At 30.9% G+C, this 20,876-nt stretch overlaps 1 protein-coding gene across 1 annotated transcript; it reads left to right on the forward strand.

Annotated features, from left to right (window-relative positions):
- The first annotated feature begins 14,793 nt into the window (after positions 1-14,793).
- Positions 14,794-20,423, forward strand: LOC107429342 (protein WVD2-like 7). Its single transcript, XM_016040018.4, has 10 exons — positions 14,794-15,280; positions 15,414-15,475; positions 16,428-17,156; positions 17,448-17,669; positions 17,984-18,027; positions 18,104-18,193; positions 18,276-18,372; positions 18,474-18,545; positions 18,866-18,976; positions 19,653-20,423. Exons 2-10 carry the CDS (start codon positions 15,434-15,436, stop codon positions 20,115-20,117), a joined length of 1,872 nt encoding a protein of 623 aa, XP_015895504.3. The 5' UTR covers positions 14,794-15,280; positions 15,414-15,433; the 3' UTR covers positions 20,118-20,423.
- The last annotated feature ends 453 nt before the right edge of the window (positions 20,424-20,876 follow it).

Here is a 20,876-nt window from a genome sequence, read left to right on the forward strand (position 1 = left end):
GAAAGTTTAGGTACGATTATTATAAAGTAACAAGTAATTGGGTCCCAGTTGATTTAAAAATAAATAAATAAATAAATAAATCATAAATCTATTTCTTTCCTTTTCTTATATTTTATACATTTATACATATTATATTGTACTTTATTCCAGATCACCAACAGGTGCATGCATGGGAATTGTTTTCTTTTAGCCAAAAAATTTTAACCCTTTTCAATTAGTTCTGTAGAGAAAGAGACACCACTACCCAAAAGCAAGAACAAAAATTAATAATAATTATTTAATTATTATTTTAATCATATTAATAATACAAATTGAAGTATAGGATAGCAATATATCACTTAAAGATACTAAAAATTCAATTAAAGATAAGAAAAGAGGAGGTCATGTGCCAATGATCTAGTACTTCTAGCATTACTAGTTACAGTAGGATGGAGCAAAAGAGAAAAATATATAGTATCAAGCCAAATGCTAAGGTACTAGTATTCAAGCTCAACGAATATATAAAGAAAATGAAATATGTTAAAGTTACCATCAAGGGTCGTCTATAAATCTTCACTTATAGCTTAACAACCAAAAACAATTAAATTTTGGCCATAATTCATCGATGACCAACTAATATATAGGTATATATATATATATATTTAGAATCATTTTCGTTGGCACGTCTCATTCATAAACGTATAAGCTTATATTAATTTCTTTTAGATCAGCCCCAAAAAAAAAAAAAAAATCATATATAAAGCTTGTAAACACATGGTGTAAAATCTGTAGTAAGAAAAAAAAGAAAAAAATCGCTTATCTATTTTTTTTTTTTGGCTTAATATCTTATTTTGCTTATCTTCCTGTTGTAGAATTGGGATATTGTATTACCTTTAATGTATATTAATGACAAGATAGAGCCTCAGTTAAAATTTTAACAAAAAATAAAATAAACCTAAATGAAAAAAAAAAATATTGTGTTTTAAAATGATATGAAATTCTGTCACTAAATCAGTCATAAATAAAAATAGTAAAAATGAGATAGAAAATTCCCATAAATGGTTTTTAATTTTTTTAATCCCTTTTTAATTACCTCAAATTAGATGTCGTTATGTTGCAAACATTTTGATCGATCGAACCTCAAGGACACTACGGTTCCTATGGAATTATATTGAAATATATATATATATATATATATACACATGCAACGATGTAAAATAGCTCTCTTATATAATCAAAAGGAAAGCCAAAGAGAACCAAACCAAAGGTTATAAAGTTGAGATGGGGTGCATAAATGATAAACAGTCATAAACTATAGGACAAACAAGACTTACACAAATCTTACATGGCAACGTACCTTGTCAAGATTAAAGATCATCGTACGGTTAATGGGGTGCACGTGGCAAAAGCAAAGGTGGGACCCTGCTCATGTGGATGCCCATGCCATGGTCATGTGAAGCAAGACTAGGGCTCAAACAGTGATTGGAGCCAAACATGCAGGGTGGTGAGTGTGTGTGTATTATTGCAAGTGGGGGAAAGAGAAGAAAAAAAGAGAAGAGGAGGTTTTTTGGAGAGTGGCGGAGAGGATAGGATCCAACTAAAAGTAGGGACTCATTTGAGAATGAAGTTTGGCAGAGAGAGGCTTTAGTTTGGCAGAGAGAGGCTCTGTGGACTTTGTACTCACTCATTTAGTATTTTTCTTTCCTTACAAAACAAAAATGGACCCCCATTGTGACATTAACCACTCTCATTTCAGGTCCTACCCATTTTCAGTCTCTGGCTCTTTCACTTTACCTATAGGCTATAGGCTAAATAGCTAGCTACAAAGTTTTATGTGTATATAATTTTGTCACAGTTAAAAATTGCATGCATATTTGTTATACAATAGCATATGCAAGTTAATTATAATGAAATTCTATGTAAATATATTGTTTGATTGGGTAATTATTTATTCTAAAAAGAAAAAGAGTATATTTTGAATCCACAACCTTATAATGTGGATATGTAAATCAATCTTATAAGGTAGATACGTAAAGCTTATCACTAAATTAACTTAACTTGACAGACTGTATGCATATATTGTGTGGATCACGAAATGCATGTTGAAGCTATATATGCCTATCGCTATGTACATATATAGCAGAGTCCCCACAAGTTGCTTGCAAAATTTGAGCACTACTATCTAACTACTCTATCTAGGACCTTCCTATGTATTCTTGTAATATCTCGGAGAAATACATAAATAAATATATATATATATATATATATATTGATAATATATGATTGGTTATTTACAGCTAAACTTTATGGTACCTACACGTACAATGCAATCCAATTTGTACTTTTATTGTATACGCACACACTGAAGGGTGCTTGACAATACAAAACAGAAGAGTCGGCGGATATTCGTTGTTGATAAAAACCTATTTGGATAATTAGGCGTTTAATTACCATGGTTTATGTGGGTTGAAGTCTTAATTAGTTGGGATTTCCATAGATTCACTCAGCCTTGATTACAGAGATTTATAGTTATAGGGAGAAATCATAGTTCTTCAAGAAAATTGTTTGATTCAAACGTAAAATCCAAGTTGATTTTTTGTGTTTAGTTGTCACTGAGTTTGACAGCAAAAAAAAATCCTATATATATAATAGGCTTTAGCATATGTATATACAAAAATTCGGACTAGGGGGGATGTGAATATATATATATATATATAATAGGTACATAAATCAAATATTTAAATTATAGAAATACTATCAAAACCGTCTTAATTAACTTAAAATTTCTATGGTTAATATTCCTACGCAGTATTCGGATGAAACTACACGTCTACACACATAGATAAGCAGATTGTCGATCTTAATCTTTTTCGTTGATTTTTGGGTCCAAAAGTCATGCATCTATAAATATGTCATTACTCCTTTTTTCAGAATTTTCTCAGCTGATGGAGATCATACTTAAATAAAATTTAATGCAGCTTATTAGATAATATATATATATATATATATATATGTATACATGTCTCTGTGTGTGTGAATGTATGAAATAGATTTGTAGGTCGAGAAAACGAACATATGGTGGTGTCCTCGTGCGCGTGGCCTCATCCTCCAGCATATGTAGGGGACCATCGATCTCTCTCTTCTCCCCAAGAAAAGAAAAGAAAAAGACATTTAGATGATCAAAATTTTCTTTCACATGCATGTTAACTTATGCCAGACCAACAGGAAATTAAAATTATTTCCCAATTCATGGAATTCTTTTTTATACATTAATAATATCAATTTACAAAACTTATTGAGGTGTGAGGAAAATCATTAATCTTTGAGTATAATTGTATATTATATATATATATATATATATATGGATCACCGATGGATATTGGCGGATATATAATTAATTTCCAAGTCTTAAAAAAAAGTTAGTGCAAGTTGAGAGAGAAAGAGAGTTGGTCCAAAAAACCATTAAAGGCCGTGGTGATCTGAGAATAAATACATGGAAACAAAAAATAATGAAGAGATTGAGAGAGAGGGAGAGAGAGGTCATGGTCAGTGTAGGGTGAACCACGGACACGAGCCAGAGAGATGGTCCAGCTTGGGGGGTGTGTGGCTGGGACCATTTTGGGGGTGTTGAGAGAGACAGTGGCTCAACAAAGTTCCATTTCACCACACCCAATCCCATCACTCCCACACCCATATATTTCTAACTTTGCCTCGTATCTTTTGAATGACCCATGTCCAACCCCCCCAACCCTACCCACTTTCATTGATATACCCTCTTTTTAATTTAATTTTATTTTATTTATTCATTCCTTTGAGGTCTTTTGGATTTTCTATCTACATACTTGGTTTGGGACCAACTTAATTAACTCAAATTGGTATTTACTCTTTGGATCTTATAAATGTTTTTCTCTCTCCTTTTTATTTATATAATAAATAAAAAAATAAAATATTACCTAATTAAGACAAGTAGTTTTTTATTGAATTAATGCATGAGTTTTTTCAATGTTTGTTACTCTCTTGGAAGCTCAAAAGGTAATCTAAATAATTTGTTATGGATTTATGAAAATAATTTTTAAAAATTTAAATTAGATATGAAAAGAAGAATGTATTGTAGATGGGCTTTAAGTTCTTTTCTCAATTTTGTTTCCTTTTTTTCATATTATTATTACTATTATTATTGTTATTATTTTTATATGCGTAGAAGGTTTTGGATTGTCCATCTTTGAACATGTGAGATGGTGTATGAGGAGTATAGGCAGTTGGTCCAATGGATATGCCACTGAGAAAAAAGATAAAATAAATAAATAATGTGACACTATATTAAGTTGTATCAATTTTCAAAATTGGTGGGTCCTCTAGCTTTCTTTTTATTTAATATATCTTTTTTCCCCTCCTCCCCTTGCCTTTGCAGTGGTCCTATATATATATATATATTGTAGTACTAGCCAATCGGCTCTCCATGTGTGCGAAGTCTCTGTTTATCATCTATTTCTAAAGGTACTACTCACAATTTAAGTCCACTTTTGGTCCCCTTGGCCTATTAATTAATATCTAAATAGCGATCGTTTACCCTTTTTCATTTATCCTTTTTTTATATTATTTAGGGGAGGAATGTACTTTTAGAATATATCTTTAATAAATTACCTTTACAATTTAGACACTTTCTGATCAAGATTTATTTAATATTGTTCATGTATTTGATAAATTATCTATTCTATTATAATCTATTCCATCAAACTCTAAAAAATATTATAGGAAAACACATGTTGAAGATTTTCCCATAACAATTGAAAAATATAACAAAGAAAAGGTAAACAATTTGCATGTCACCAAATTATATGATGTAACATGTTATGACACATTAGTCATGTTAAAATTGTAAAAACTGGAATAGGTACAATACATAAACCTTATATAATAAGCTTTTACAAACTAAAATAAAATTATCAAAAAAAGTATAATTATCCAAAGAGGCACGTGGCATACTGTAGAGGGTGATCACAAATTTCATCATAGTACTCAAAGAAGTTTCACACTCTCACGTCTTTATAATAAAGAGTCTCACATCTTTTAATAAAAGAAGTCTTAAAAATCTATTAGCTGTTCAAATATCACATGCACTTTTTAAATCTATAATAAATATATGTATATATATATATAAAAAAGTTCAAATTAATATTTTAATAATTGATAAAAATTAAAATTTTAATATCAATATTAATATTAAAGCTTTTTTTTAAATATTAAATCATATTAAAAAAATAAAATTTAAAATTATATTTATTAATAATTTGATAGAATCATTTGTTGGTTTAATTTTTCATAAATAGAATTTTATACTATTAATATATATTTAATTATTTAATTTATATTTAAATATTTTTAATTTTTAAATTTTAATTTTTTATATAATCTAAAATTTTAGAAAAAAAAATTTAATATTAAAATTATTAAATACGAGTTTTACTGTATATATATATATTGATATATATTGCATGCAGGACAGAAAGTATCTCCACCAAATAAGAGCCTTCTTTCTTTTTTGTTTTTTCTTTTTGGTAAGAGCCCACTAAATTAGCTTGGAAAATAGCCAGGGAAGTCTGCAAATTTCTGCGGGCAGTAAATTTGCTTTTTTTAACTAATAAATTATCCTTCATTAAAAATAAATAAATAAATAAAGTAGAATCAATGTTTATTCGAATAAAAGATATTTAAATAAAACAACATGAGAATTGATTGCCCAACTTTAGGAAGCGCATCATGGTCGTCAGCCAGGTACGTCATCCCTACTGCTCTTACTGAACATTTTTTTGAAAGGAAATTTGGCCTAATATTTTTTATATGAGTTTAATGATATTTGTTTTTTTATTTATTATTATTTTTTTATTTTTTAATATTTATTTTAATTTTAAAATAATAAAAAATAATTTGGATATTCATTCTTTCCACTCCACATTGATTTTGAAAAAAAAAAAAAAAAACTCAGATCTTTTTATGTTTGTTTAAACAAATAAATAATAAAAATCTATATTTTAGAAAAAAAAAACAAAGTACATCAGATAATTATTTTTAATTTTTAATGATGGGTTGAAGCAATCCATTTATCCAATTTTCAATTCCATCTCAATACATTTTCCACAACTTCCCCAACACCATATTAATCCATTCCACTGACTCTTTCCTCTGCAAATTCTTCTCCAAAAACAATGAAAAGCTTGTGGGCACCTGTGGCCAAGCTTCACGGCTATTTTCATCAACCACGGTAGTTTTCATTAACCCTTGATTTGTTCTTCTTCTTCCTAGAAGTCCAAAGCTTATCAAACGTAACTCCAACAGAGAAGAAGAAGACGAACAGTCCGACAATGTTTCGATTCAATGAAGAAGATGGGTTCTGAACTTATCAACAATGAGATCTTCTTGAACAAGGATGATGAAGGAGGAGAGAACGAGTGAAGAAAAAAAAGAAATAACAGAAAGAAAAAAAAATTAATTTGAATATAAAGATATTTTGGAATTATTAAAAATTGAAAGAGTAGAAAAAAAAAAAAAATGATACCAAAGGGGTAAAAATGTTAAGTTCATTCCCATCAGGGCATTGGGCCAAATTTTCCGTTTTCCAACCCATGCATATTTTTCTTTGTTTTGGGCTACCCTCCCACCCATAGAGAAGTGGAGACGATATTGAGCTTTCTCAACATAAATAGGCTGAGGCCCAAAGCATTTACTATAAGACAAAAACCCAACTACAGTGATGAACCACAAAGCAAGAAAATGAGGGTGAGTTCCGGCCCAATATCATAATTTTGGGCTTTAAATATAAAAATACCTCGTTTACCATATGATAAAAACTCTCCCTGTGTGTGGTTTTTTATTTTTATTTTTCTTAAAAAAAAAAAAAAACATGCGAGAGTTAAAATACCTATCATGAACCCATTTAATTTGTTCAGACTTTTCACATATTTGATAAAATATATTTTTGTTATTTCTAATTTGATATTTAATTTTGTTCAGCCAATGGTGGTTTTGTTTCCTTACCTAATTTATTATTTTATGTTTCAAAATCTATTTTATATATATAAAAAAAAGGTGAATATGAAATTAAAAATATCTTATTTGAGAATCCCTAATTTAATTAACCCAGAGATGCATACATGGAAAATAAAGTTAGGGATTCCTTGAGTACTGACAATGGAATTCTTCATAAAATTAGTATGTAAGTTTCTTTTTAAAAATAATAATAATAATAATTTATATAATCATTCATTTTATCCCCCTTAAATATATCTTATTTATTGTAATTTGTTATATGATAATAACATAAAATGGAGACAAATTTCTATGGAAATAAACATGTATATATTATTTAAATTCACAGAATCATTCAAAAACAAATACAAAACAAAGTATAATTTTCATGAGTACAATAAAAGTGGATGAAAAAAATGAATAATTTTAAAGTGCTCCTCCAAATTCTGGGCCTAGTACTTAAACCGGCCAGTAGTGGTGGTCTGTTTGATGAGAATCATCAAGAAGAAAATAATTCGTATACCTCAAGCCATTATGAATGTTGACATATCTCCAAGCCCAATTTGTTCATCAAACCATCCTTTTACTTTCCCAAATTCTAATATAATCTCCCTCATTGTTCCACTACTTTCACTTCAATCTTTCTTGGATATTATATTTTATCTTCTGTTGATTATATGCATTTTTTATATGCATTTTTAGTTAGTTTTAATAATAATAATGGTTAAAAAGTAACACAGGAGGTGGCAGTGGGCCCAACACATCAAATAAGATTAAATGAGCCATAAACTTGGCAGGTAAGGACAAATCCACACATCAAGAAAGTTTTGTTCAAGTGAAGGATGAGAGTCCAACAGGAAGCAACCCAATGAGGCATTGAAACCCATATTGAGACAAGTCATCTGCCATACTACTCTATTTGTGTGCTTCTAACATCGAATACTCATCATCATCATTATGTACAAGATAATATTATATATATATATATATTTGGTCATAATAATCATCATTCTATATATTCTGTACAAGATAATATATAGTTATATATACACAAAAATCAATGAAAAAAGCAAAAATTACTTTGAATTAAAAGTCGAGCCTACAATATGACCACTCTTCCTAATTCCTAGTGTGGAGACAAAATAATTTGAACGTGCTGAAGAGAAAAGAGGCCAAGATGACAAAATGTTTTGTTCCCTGCAGAATTTAAAAGGTACAATACAAAGACATTAGAATATCCGACACTGTTGTCCCATATGGAAAAAAAAAGTCTTCATTGATCTTCCAGGAACACGGTTAATTAGAGACATCAAAACATTCTTAATTTTATAATCTTAAATTAAGGAGAATAATCTCCTCTATCTACTTGTTCCCTTATTTACTAACTTAAAGCATCGGATCGAGGAATATTGCTTGTTAAGGTTTTATATATCGCCTATACAAAAGTCCCTTGGACCATATAATTTTTGACAATGTCTAACACTACCTAATAAGCTAAGAAATTATGGAAAAAGACAAACTACTGCTTTTTATACATCTCGTTCCTATAAGAACTATTGCCATGATTATCGTACGTATCAACCACCGGTTCAGAGTGAAATTAATTACTTTAATTTTAGAAACCTCAAATCTGGTTTTATGAAATTACATATTTATGCATTTGTTTCCACTACTGCCTCAGACATTTAATTGGTTTAAAAATATTTTGATAGCACGTCAAATATTGGAATGAATACCAAAATAAAAATCTTTAAATTTGTTTAATAAGGTAACCTTCCTAAGATTCTCCCTTCCCAGAAATGTGATCATCACGAGGGGTCTCTCCATAAAGTTCCTTTTCGTAGTATATATTTAAATATAATCTTATCATTCTTTTTATCTTCTTCTTTTTTTTTTTTCCCTTTTTTTTTCAGGTTTGGTAAATCTCTCTCTCTCTCTCTCTGTCTTCCATCATGTGTTCATGTGTTGACAAACTCATACAATTAGCTTCAAGACGGAAAGAAAGACTAAAAACACATGGAGGTCACGTGAGAGAGAGAGATGCATAAGCACAACAATTCACATGCATGTCTGCCTAATCACAAACTGTCACACTCCCATACTACCATCAAATTCTTACCCTCTGTCTTCATCAAATTCTTTCAAATTCTTGGTGTTATGAAGATAGAAGTTAATTCCCAAATCAACCTGATCAAATCTAAATTCTAAAAGTTAAATAGAGTTTAATTATTATCATCTACACTATTTTTTATGCAACGAAGCAAATTCAAAAATTTGTTCTTGATCTTAAAAACAGAATGGCATTGGGCATTTGAAATTATCTTTTGACAAACAGGACCTATTACTTGCTTGCCATGCTATTTTCACAACTACCTGAAGCCCCATATTCCTTCCTTTATCTTCTTCAAATTAATGCTTCATTCATATCTAGACATTTTTCCTCTGAAATTGCCCACTACCAAATCTTTTAATATTGGTTCATTCGGCTGCGGCACATAATTTCACATGGGTAGGGTCTCACTTTATGCCACTCTCTCTTGTTTTGTTTTTGGATTGGATAAATTGTGGCATTGTCTTTACCTATGATGTTTTGGGATTATATTTTTGTTCTTTTGGATTGGATAAATTGTGGCATTGTCTTTACCTATGATGTTTTGGGACTATATTTTTGTTCTTTTGGATCAATGTGAACAAGACCCATAAAATTAATTTTTAAATTTTTAACTTTTGAACTTTTCTCATCTTATTATTTCTATTGGAATGCAACATACAGGATTAGGTAGCAAGTCTGGATCCATCTGGTTGGCCGGAAGTCCCTTTTGTTTTTCAGGATTCCATTGACCTATTTGGTTGTTGTTCATTGTTTTTAAAAATACAATCACAAACAATAATATTTATTTCTTTAATAGCACCGACACACCTTCCATTTGTTTATCATTTTGTTCAAATTTTGGAAGCTACCATCTAAAGTTTTTTTCTTTTTCTTTTTTTGAAAAAAGAAATAATTATATATAAAAAAAAATTGTCTCAAAATTTGATAAAGATTTTCTATCTCCATTTCTATTCCACCAATGATAAAATCTTACATCATTAGTTTATTTTATTTTTTCATTAATATTTTTAAAATAACGTAACATTAGATCACTTATCTACAAAAAATGGAACATAGACACGATAGAATGTTAGAGCATCTCCAATGGTTCTTTTTATTAGAATTTATATGGTATTGATTTTGAAAAGTATTCATATTTATGTTGCATTTTTTCTATTTAATAGATAATATTTTGGACAATTTCTTTCTAATGGATTCTATTTAAAATGTCATGGAATATTAATATATAATTTTTTATTTTAAAATTATATCTAATTAAAAAATCAAAAGCCCACACAATAGTTATTTTTCTTTTAATAAAAATCAATAAAAATAAATAAAATGCTGATTCAGCTTGTCTAATAGAGTTTGTAGAAATATACAGTGTCTTTCACAGTTTTTATTTCTTTTGTTGCCACATTAGTTTGACAAAACTAATGCACAAAACTATTGGAGATGTTTTTTTGAAAATCCTATCTATTTATCTAATGTGATAAAAAAATTTTAAATGTACAGAATCAATGTATAGAACAATTGGAGATGCTCTTAGTACTTCTAACATTTACTTCTCCTAAAAATGAACAAATTCACCTTTGGGACTTTTTATCTCCCACTTTGATACATTGCTAAACTTTTATTGATCTTTTATTTAATCTGTTATCCATTTGCTTATCTTTTTGTTCAAATTTTGGAAACTAATGATCTAAAGCCCTTTTCTTCTTCTTCTTCTTTTTTTTTTTTTTAAATAAATATATAGAAAATTTCTCTTTGTGTAATTTGATGTGAAATTTTTATTTCCATTTTGACCAACCAATAATAAAATCTCATCTCATAAATTTATTTTATTTTTATTATTTTTTTAAAAAATGTAATATCATACGAGAAAGATTGAAACATGAAAAAGGCAGTAGAATATATAGACCCTTCAAATTTTAGCTCTCCTAAAAATTAACAAATTCACATTTTTGGCTTTTCATCACCCACTTTGATACATAGCTAAATTTTTATCGATTTTTTATTTATTGAAAATAAAAAAAACCAGGAAAATAGAACCTAGTAAACTAAATTGTATCACTGAATTTAGCTTCAAAAAGAAATTATGAATATTTTCCTTTTTTAATTTAATCTGTTTGGTTCTTGAGAATTTTTAGACCATCTCTATCCTCGTTTATTCTAAATTATGCAAAACATCTGAAACTCTCTAATTTGCAATAATTAAAAAAAAAAAAAAAACCATTTCTTGATGAGGTACAACTTATCTGACCGACTAGTTGGTATACCACGTGGTCATAAAAGTCTGCTCTAGTACCAAGCCGTACATCAATCAGATTGGCCCATTATGAGTGGACCTATTATGCGATCACGGTTGTGATTGCAAGTGAAAAGTCCAATAAACGGACGGACAGGATCCGCTTTTACACAGCCGTGGCCGGCCCGGAACCATCAAAATGTTTGAGAAAAGTGGGACAATGTACGGCCCATGCACATGCTTGGATGGGTTTCCTGGTCTGTCCGTACTATGAGTATCCGGCCCAATTAATTACAAACTAAGTGGATCAGAGTCAATCCCAATCAAACGGTAGATAATCATCCAATCAAATGCCAATGATTGATGAAAAGTTTTTGGGTCCTACTCAATCGGGAATTGATCAAGTGGCCCTTTAGGGAAGTAGCAATTGTCATGATAAGATGTTCCACGTACTCATTAGAGAAAGGGTTCAGATAAGGCTTTGTACATTGAATCATTTTTCTCTCTCGGTACATAGCTGGACACTTTTTTGTTTTTATTTTTTTATTTTTGCTAGTATGGCTGGGCCCCCAGGCTCCCCTTCCCCTCTAAGACTCGATCCCGAGCACAGACTGGGATGTGGAAACTCTGCCACTTGAGCTCCACGGCGAGTCCTTCGGTATATAGCTGGACACTGAGTACCGCTTGATGGTGACACATCTGATCCATTTTACCCGTCGTTTACTTTTTTAACTTGCCGTTAAGTCTTTCTGAACTATAGTTTGAAAGTCAGCCTTGCTAGACATATTTAATATAGATAGGAATATATTTTATTAGATAACCTTTATATTGTCCAATTATCATTGATTATATATAATTTAAAATAAAATATCTTATAGATTATTTGTGATTAGGTGTTAGTTAAACAACATAAAAAGTCTTATGTTCTTTACGGTGGATAACAACAATAAATATATATATATATATATTTATGTTCTATTATTTAATTTTTAATAGTTTTTGTTAACATTAAAAGCGAGTTAAAAAATTTTTTTATTAACAATTATGTAATTAAATATTATCAAGTCAAGTAATATCCTTATTCAATAAATTTTTTTATATCTTTAGTTAAAAAAATTATATATTTAAGATACCAAAACATAAGAGTGCGAGAATATTCTAAACCGATAAAAAAAATTATCATCATAACTTCTTACTATCTAATTTTCACTAAAAACATGTAAAAAAATGTTTGTTGGCTTGAAAGCCACCAAATGATTTTGAAATTAAGCTAATACTGATAAAAAAAAAAAAATGGGATAAGGATTGGTTTTGCTGCAAAAATAAGGGGAAAAAAAAAAACCATCTATAGACGAAAATTGAAGGTTATGTGATTTTTTTTTTTTTTTTAATGCTGAAATCGACCACACACACAAAAAAATGAAAAAAGAAAAGAAAAAAAGAACAGTTACATATAGCCAAAACATCCATGCTTATATATATATTAACTTATTTAATAATTAATAATTATTTTTATTTTTTTGGAGTACTTACTTATCATTCATCAAAGTTATCTTTTGGACAATCTCTAAGCCATCATTCGTGATTATCTCCTTTTTTGGCTTGATTTCAATCGCTATTCCAATCACATCTGATGATAAACAAATTCAAAAGTTAATTAAAATGTTATAGATCATTAGAAATTTGTTCACATGATGAATTAAATATAAATGAAAAGTTATAAAATATAGCTGAACAAATTGACTATATAGACAAACATACCGACATGGGATAGAGAATCAATATAAGTGTGTAGTCGTGAGAACGGAACAAAGTTGTAAACAACAGGCACAATTATCTCTGAATCTCCAGTCACTTCTTCCACAATGGTTCGACCATTTATAGTCCATTGCAAATTATTTTGAACAATCTGATATTGTGCACCAATTTCTTTAACCCAAGCATTAGAAATATAATAATTTTTCCCAATTATGAGTGTGTCTCGGAAGATGTGGATGTCTCCACCATATATTGTGGCCTGGATCTTATTACCCTGTATAAGAAAAACAAGAGACTTAAAATTGAGTTATATATGAAACAAATTATACAAAATAAATATATTATCAAAACAAACTTACTTCTTCATCAGCTAAGATTAACCTTTGATATTTGTTTGGACTTGATTTAGAAACTCGTGGCATTGCTTTCTCAATAACCACCACTTTTACTGTCCAACCTCTTTGTTGAGCTTGAATATCCTTGATTAGCTTTACTTCTCTAATCATTTTGCTATATTATATTTTAGAAAAACATAAAATGAAATCACTATGAATCAAATAAACCAAATTATAGATGACATAATCATTGACTATTCATTTATTTTTTAGACTGAGAGAAAAAAAACAATGACCATCACGATCTCTTGTGGGATTGCATGCTCTTCTACTACTTTTTCTTTTTTCTGTTTTTTTTTTTTTACTGTTTTTTTTTCCCCAACATAAATACATGTTGGTTTTTCATATATCAATATGTGATATTGGGTGAAGAACTGAAATATAAATCATATGCATGTGCACACAAAAGCAATGAAAAATGCAAAGATCCATGGACAATGAAATTCATGAACTCACAAAAGAATTGAAATGCACGAGGAAATTAAGTAATAAGACAAAGGAATGGAAAAAATTAAAGTTACCAATTTTGTAGTGAATAACACAATTCTCAGGTTCTTTGTCGTCACTGATAAAGAGAGTAGGGGGAGAGAAAAGCTGAAAACAAAAAAAAAAAAAATAGAAAAGAAAAAAAGCCAATGGCATTTAAATACTGAAAACCAAGGAAATAAGCTTTGACTAAAGGATATAAATCAAAATTTTTACTTAGATTGTAAGGCAAAATCTTTTCTAAAGTACAATAATGAAGTCCAGAATTTTGTATAAAGTACACCAACTCTATCCTTACCATACTGTAAGTCATCATAACCATAATACATGCCATACCACAACCCCTGATGACACCTGTATGGCAAAATAAAAAAAGAAGCATAAAATGTGGAAGGAAAAGAAAAGCCAAAACGCACGAAAAATAATCGTTTTGGAACCATTTTGAACAGTAAAACATGACCAAAATTTGGGAGCTCTTCTCACTTATAGTATAGACTAAAGGATATATCTATGTAGAAATGGGATCAAATTATTAACTATTTCTTTTGCTAATCTTAAATCACAAGTTTAGTAATACATTTCACTTTTGTTTTTTGTTTTTTTTTTTTTTGGGAAAAGATTTCACTTTTATATTTTCAATTATATAATTTATAAGGAAAAAGGGTGGTCTGAAAATGATATCACGTGCATAGAAAATATAAAAATTCAACCAGATCAAAAACTGGATTCTCAAACCCCCACCACAGGAAAAGGTTGTGGAAAAAAAAGATAACGGCAGATAAACGACGTAAAATGCAAATGCAAAAGGAAGACGGGGACAAAAAGACAACAATCACATGATGATGGGGGGTTGATTTGCAGAAAACCTTTTTAAGCATTTGGTTTTTAACATTTTTAATGAGTACACTAAAAAGTAAAACCTCACTCACCATTAAATTCCACGAGCGCTCTCTCTCCCTCTCTCTCTCTCTCTCTCTCCTCTCACACTCTCTCCCTCTTTTCTCTACAACAAAGATCTGAAAAAGCAAAGCCAAAGACACATTGGGTTTTTTCCTTTTTTTTTTTTTGTTTTTTTGTTTTTTTTGTTTTTCTGTTGTGGGTAGAAGTGTGTTCTTTGTGTTGTTGTTGATCCGAACACGTTTGCTTCAGATTCCCAACCATTTTTCCTTTTTTGTACAACCCAAAGAACCTGCTTCATCCTCACATATTGGGATTCGGGTTCTTTCTAGATTTGCTTGCTTCTTCACCACTCAAGATTTGTGCGGATTCAATATGCCAAAATGCGTTTCTTCTGAGGTAAAACCACCTCTCTTACATTTAAAGTTGTTTCCTTTTTTGTTCTTTTTTCCTTAAGGTTTTTTTTTTTGGTTTTTGTTAGTGAGGTTTTCCTAATTTGGTTGTTGGTTTTGATGTTTTGTGTTTCTGATAGATTGCCTAATCAGAATTTTCATGGCTGGGGAGATTGAAGAACCCTTTAGCATTAACTTTCGGGTATTACCTCTGCGTTTTCAATCTTTACCTTTGAAGGATCTAAATTTGTGTGTGTGTGTGGGGGGCGGCGAAGTGCTTGAAAAAATTCATAATTCTTGTTTGTGCTTTATTTGGGTAAAGTTACAGTTACACTAACCCAAAGATTCATGGATTTGAACACTAGATTATTACAAATTTTCATTTACATTGCAAAGTTGAATTTGTGTATTAAAATGATGGAAGAACAATAATCCGCATTTATAACTGGTATTTTTTTAGTTCTTTTACTAATTTCTAAATAGATAAGTCTGAGTATATCAGTCTTAGATCGCAAGAAAGGAAGCATTGGTAAAAGTATGTAATCCAAAATTTTCTTGGGCATCCCTACTGGAATGGACGTTAACTTACTTTTTGATTCTAGCAAGAGTATTGATTTGAGGTTGGTTATTCTTGGTTTATAGTTTTTACTTTCGTGAAGGAACGTGCCTTCGATATTCACTACAGTATGTCATTTGAATTTACTTCACCATAATATTTTTCTATGTTTGTTTGTTGTTTTTTCAATAAAATTTATTTATTTATTTTTTTTCAATTTGTTCTCTTAGACTACCAATGTTATAAACAGTTTACCGCTTGGATGGATACAAATGGACACATACCAACCTTAAATCTACATCTGGATCGGGAAAGGACATAAAGTGTTAAATGGCATTTAGAAATTTAGCAGAATTGTGGATATGTGCCAAACCACGATGAAAAAAAATTAACCTTGATCCCCAAAATATTCATCTGTTTGTACTTAATTTCACATATTGGTGCACAACATTCTTATGGTTGCCCAAACCAGTGACATTAGCCAGGGATTTAATTGTTAAATACAACTTGAACGGGCTAAACTGGAAATATATTTCTTTTTTCCTCTGGTAATAAATATGCTTTTTCGTTCTAATAGCCCCTTCATTGATGTTGACAGGCAGATTCTTTACACTCTGGCTCTGTATCATTTGGAAGGTTTGAAAATGAGCCTTTATCTTGGGAAAGGAGGTCATCTTTCTCACACAATAGATATCTTGAAGAAGTGGAGAAATGCTCCACACCAGGTTTGGTTGTAGAGAAGAAAGCTTATTTTGAGGCTCATTTCAAGAAAAAAGGTCATTTACAACCAGGTTTGTCCGTCTGCCACTATGGGACAAGATGTCAAGTTAGTGAAAATGATGGCTTGGAGAACAACAGTGACAGGGAAGAATTTGAGCATGTCGATGAGGATGGTCATTATGCTCACTTTGATGAAAACCCTCAAGGTTCAGAGTATCCTGGAGACTATGAAGTGACAAAATGTGAAAGAGCTGACCCCGATGGTTCAGAATATCATCAAGAGTGTGAAGGGGCGGAATGCGAAATAGAAGATTCCAGTGTTTTGTTTTCTTATCCTAAGATGGAACCTTCATTGACTGTTGATGATGTTTTGTGGGATAATGTTGTTGACTGCATTAAATCTGAGACTATACATCAAACTGAAACTGGTTGTGACAAGTTTTCTTTGAGTAATGATGAATCAGGGATAGAAATAAATAAGAACCATGATGGTAATGCAGTAAATGCTGATAAATCATCTCGCTCCATTGATTTATCCCCCAAGACTGAACAAGAAGAAAAAATTGACAAACCTAATTTGGAAAGATTGCGAACGTCTTCTCCCAAGGTTTGTATTCCCAACAACATATTTCAGTGCTAAAACTGATACTTCCTTGTGCTGTAGTTCCTTTTACTTCCTTATAAGTCAAACACTCATTGTCTACTAAGGTATTCAAAGTTGAAAATGTAAAGATATGCTGTTAGAAGCTAGAAGTGTACTTTTATACTCTTCCTACTTTAAAATAATTTGTTTTACTCTCTCTTTCTCTCTTGTTCTTCCTTTTATTTTATTTTATTAATTTTGTAATTACAAGTATTGTATCTTATGACTGTAATCTTTGATGTACTATTTTTCTAGTTGAAGCATGTTACGGAATTTAAACCTTCCAAAGCCAAAATGATTTGCAAGTCCACCATTGCTCATGGACAAAGAAACATTCCTGGTGGTGTATCTAAAAGTCCTGCTAAAAACCTTGGCAGAAGGGACAGAGAGGCTCCACGGAGAATTGATTCAGCAAAGCAGTCATCAAATGCAGCCATTCCAAGCGTACCTTCTGTTCGCAGCACTCCGAAAATAGAGGTTGGTGTTGATTTATGATGTATTTGGAATTTACATGGAAATGGATTTAGACTACAATTTAGGTAGTTTCTTTAAAGTGTGCTTCATGCTTTAACTAGTGTATTCTATGATATATGGAAAAAAAAAATGTTTCCTATCAAAAGAGTGGTGTCCAGTGTCCACTAATAATGTCCTGGGTGCTGAACAGTCTATTTTTTCTGGGGTAATGAGGGTACTGAATAATCTTGTTATGTTTTTTATTGATTTTTTTTTTTTTTAAAGTTTATTATTATTGATTTTTTATTTTCCATTTGTGTGTGGTCCTTTGTTCACAGGATTCTCGAGGTATGAAGGGAAAATTAGTTCATGAAAATAAAAGGTACTTTTTGTTTGTTGTAAGTAGCAATCCTCTATCATAGTGAATGGAACCTCAAATATGTCTCCTGTTCTTACAGTGGTGAAAAAGAACTGAAGGGAAAGAAATTTGGTGATTCTCTACTTTCTTCATTGAATGCTGGACCTAGAGGAAGAAAGACGGCTAGCAGGTTTAATAGCAACTGCATAAAAATGCTACTAAGATGTCAATTTTTTGAATCTCTGAAATTTAATGCAGATTTCTCTTTATAGGACTAACCGGGCTGTCAGTTGTACTAAGCCTGCTGCAAAGTCAAGTGCTGCATCTTTCAGTTTTAAAAGTGATGAACGAGCAGAAAGGAGAAAAGAGGTTAAGCAGCATGCTTTTGTTTGTTTGAAAATTGAATTTTTATTTAATATTTGGTAAAGACTCAAAAATACTGCTTTCTTCTGGTGACTTGTCTGATCCAGTTCTATCAGAAGTTGGAGGAAAAAATGCATGCTAAGGAAGCTGAGATGAATAAGATACAAGCAAGAACACAGGTATATATTGTTATTTGAGTCATTGGATTTTTTATTTTTTTTCTTTTTTTGTTTTTGCTTTTTGTTTTTAATATAGGTGACTAAATGTGCAGCTTTTACCATGGACTAAGTCATTACATTGGAAACTCATAGGTCTTTATAACTATTATGATAATATTTGAGCTTGGGGCAATAATGTAGCTACTGAGTTTGCGCTCAATTGCTGGTTGAGAAATATTGGAATCTTGACATATAGTAAATTACTCTTGATTAGCAGGAAATTTTATGTACCATTAAAATCTGGTAGCTAACTGAAGTGGGTTCAATTGCTGTTATTGCAGGAAAAGACAGAAGCTGAGATCAAAAAATTGCGGAAAAGCCTCAACTTCAAAGCTACACCAATGCCATCTTTCTATCACGTAGCTGTTCCACCAGGATCTGATGGGGGCAAGGTACATAGATTTTCATTCTTTGTATTGTATTGCTTTTGTAAATCCACTTGTTAAAAGTGAGTATTGGGAATTTGAAGTTTCTTCCATAGTCAGAGTCGGCCCTGTTCTAAAGCTGATGTGATTTAATAGCTCTTGATAAAATACTTTCCATAAAACCATGAATTGTAATCTATGTGTTATTTAGATTAAATAGTCATCATAATATTTCCTAATAATATTGTGAATATAAATCAACTCAATTTATTTGGGAAGCAAGTGCGCTGAAAACTCGATCTATTGATGAAAACCTCAAAAATACATGCCTATTTAAACGTGTAAGGAAAGCTAATGAAGTCCCTGTATGACCAGAGGAAAAAGTTCATTAAAGTAAAACCTAATAAGCATCTGGATTTGCCCATTTACAAATCTGGTTTCATGGTTATTAACCATATGGTTTTTCTACTCCAGTTTATATGTATTGAACTTCTTAGCTTTACCATGGTGGCACCTTCTTGGTGGAAAATGGTTCTTTGCTTTTGCATGATTTACACCTTGTTGCGTTCATTTCTAGTTATTTTTGTGTTGTTGCTCATCTCTAATTTACTGTTTAAAAATTTGTAAAGAGCGTACTTCTGAAATAAAAGATCATCTTTAACACTAAAAAGTGATATTGATGAATTTTTTTTTTTCATATCAGGCTGTATATAATAAGACCAAAGTCACCAAACTAAGAAGTAAGACAAGCAGTTCTGGAAATGGAGATTCTTCTGGCCTTTCTTTACATTTGGAGGCAGGAAATGATCAAGATCCCACTGCCAGTGCTTCTGTAAATACGATCGAGTCACTCGACCTATCAGGAGAAACTGACTGTGCAACATCTAAGCTATCTGAAGCTCCAAATCCATTGACCAACAAAGTCTGCTCCCCAGAAGCATCGGCAAGAAATAATGTCTCCAAGAAGAAAGAAAAAGAGAGAGATGCTAGTCAGCTCAAGCATCGAGTATCAGAGAGTAATAAGGTGGCAAAATGCCAGGGAGTTGATGGAAAGCAGAGAAGTGGTGTCCAAAGAAGTAGCAACAACATGGCAAGGAAAGGTGTAAAAGGAATTGGGATTGGAAGCAATGCTGGAATGGGTCATCTCACAGTTCGTGTTTCGTCCTGAAGAAATGTACCCCTTTTCACCTGCAATCCACGATCTCCTTCCCTCAAGTGATCATCATTGCCATCACTTATTTCTGGAAAGCTTGTATCACACAACAATTTCCACCATGTGAAAGTGAATAATAGAGATATGGAGGAAGTAGGTAAGGTCTACATTTCCTTCAATTTATAGTAATGGTAAGAAATGGTTTGGTCGGTATTCCATTTCATCACCATGAATGTTATAGTCTCACATTGTCTATGTAAGCAGAAGGTAAGGAAACATTTAGATGGATAGATAATAATAATAATAATGCTGTTTGAGAGAGTTCTTGAACTTTACAAAACCTACTTGCTACCCTTTCGCATGAAACATCACTGAGAAGTTAGTTTTAACTTAATTAATTTTTGCAAGCCAATAAAAAGCACCTTATAACTGGAAGTATGTATATGTACCAAGATTTTTCCCTTTTGTTTTTTTAATTTTATATTTTGTTAATAATTCTTTGATCGGAACTTGAATTGGAAGAACTATGATTGGAAGGGGACTGTCCCTTTGAGCTGCCCTGTTCTTCAACCTTTTTAACGTTTCCAAACCATGAACTTTGTGGAGGAAGAAAGCAAGCTGCTTTCATGAATAATGATAGTAATGGGTCACATTTCATTCAAGCTCGTTTTTTCCTTTTCTAACTTTGATTCTCAGTTTTTCAATTTCTCAAAAAAGCAAAATATATATATATATATATATGTGTGTGTGTGTGTGTGTGTGTGTGTGTAAATT

The sequence above is a fragment of the Ziziphus jujuba genome, chromosome 12 (genome assembly GCF_031755915.1).
Source record: "Ziziphus jujuba cultivar Dongzao chromosome 12, ASM3175591v1".
Classification (NCBI taxonomy): domain Eukaryota; kingdom Viridiplantae; phylum Streptophyta; class Magnoliopsida; order Rosales; family Rhamnaceae; genus Ziziphus; species Ziziphus jujuba.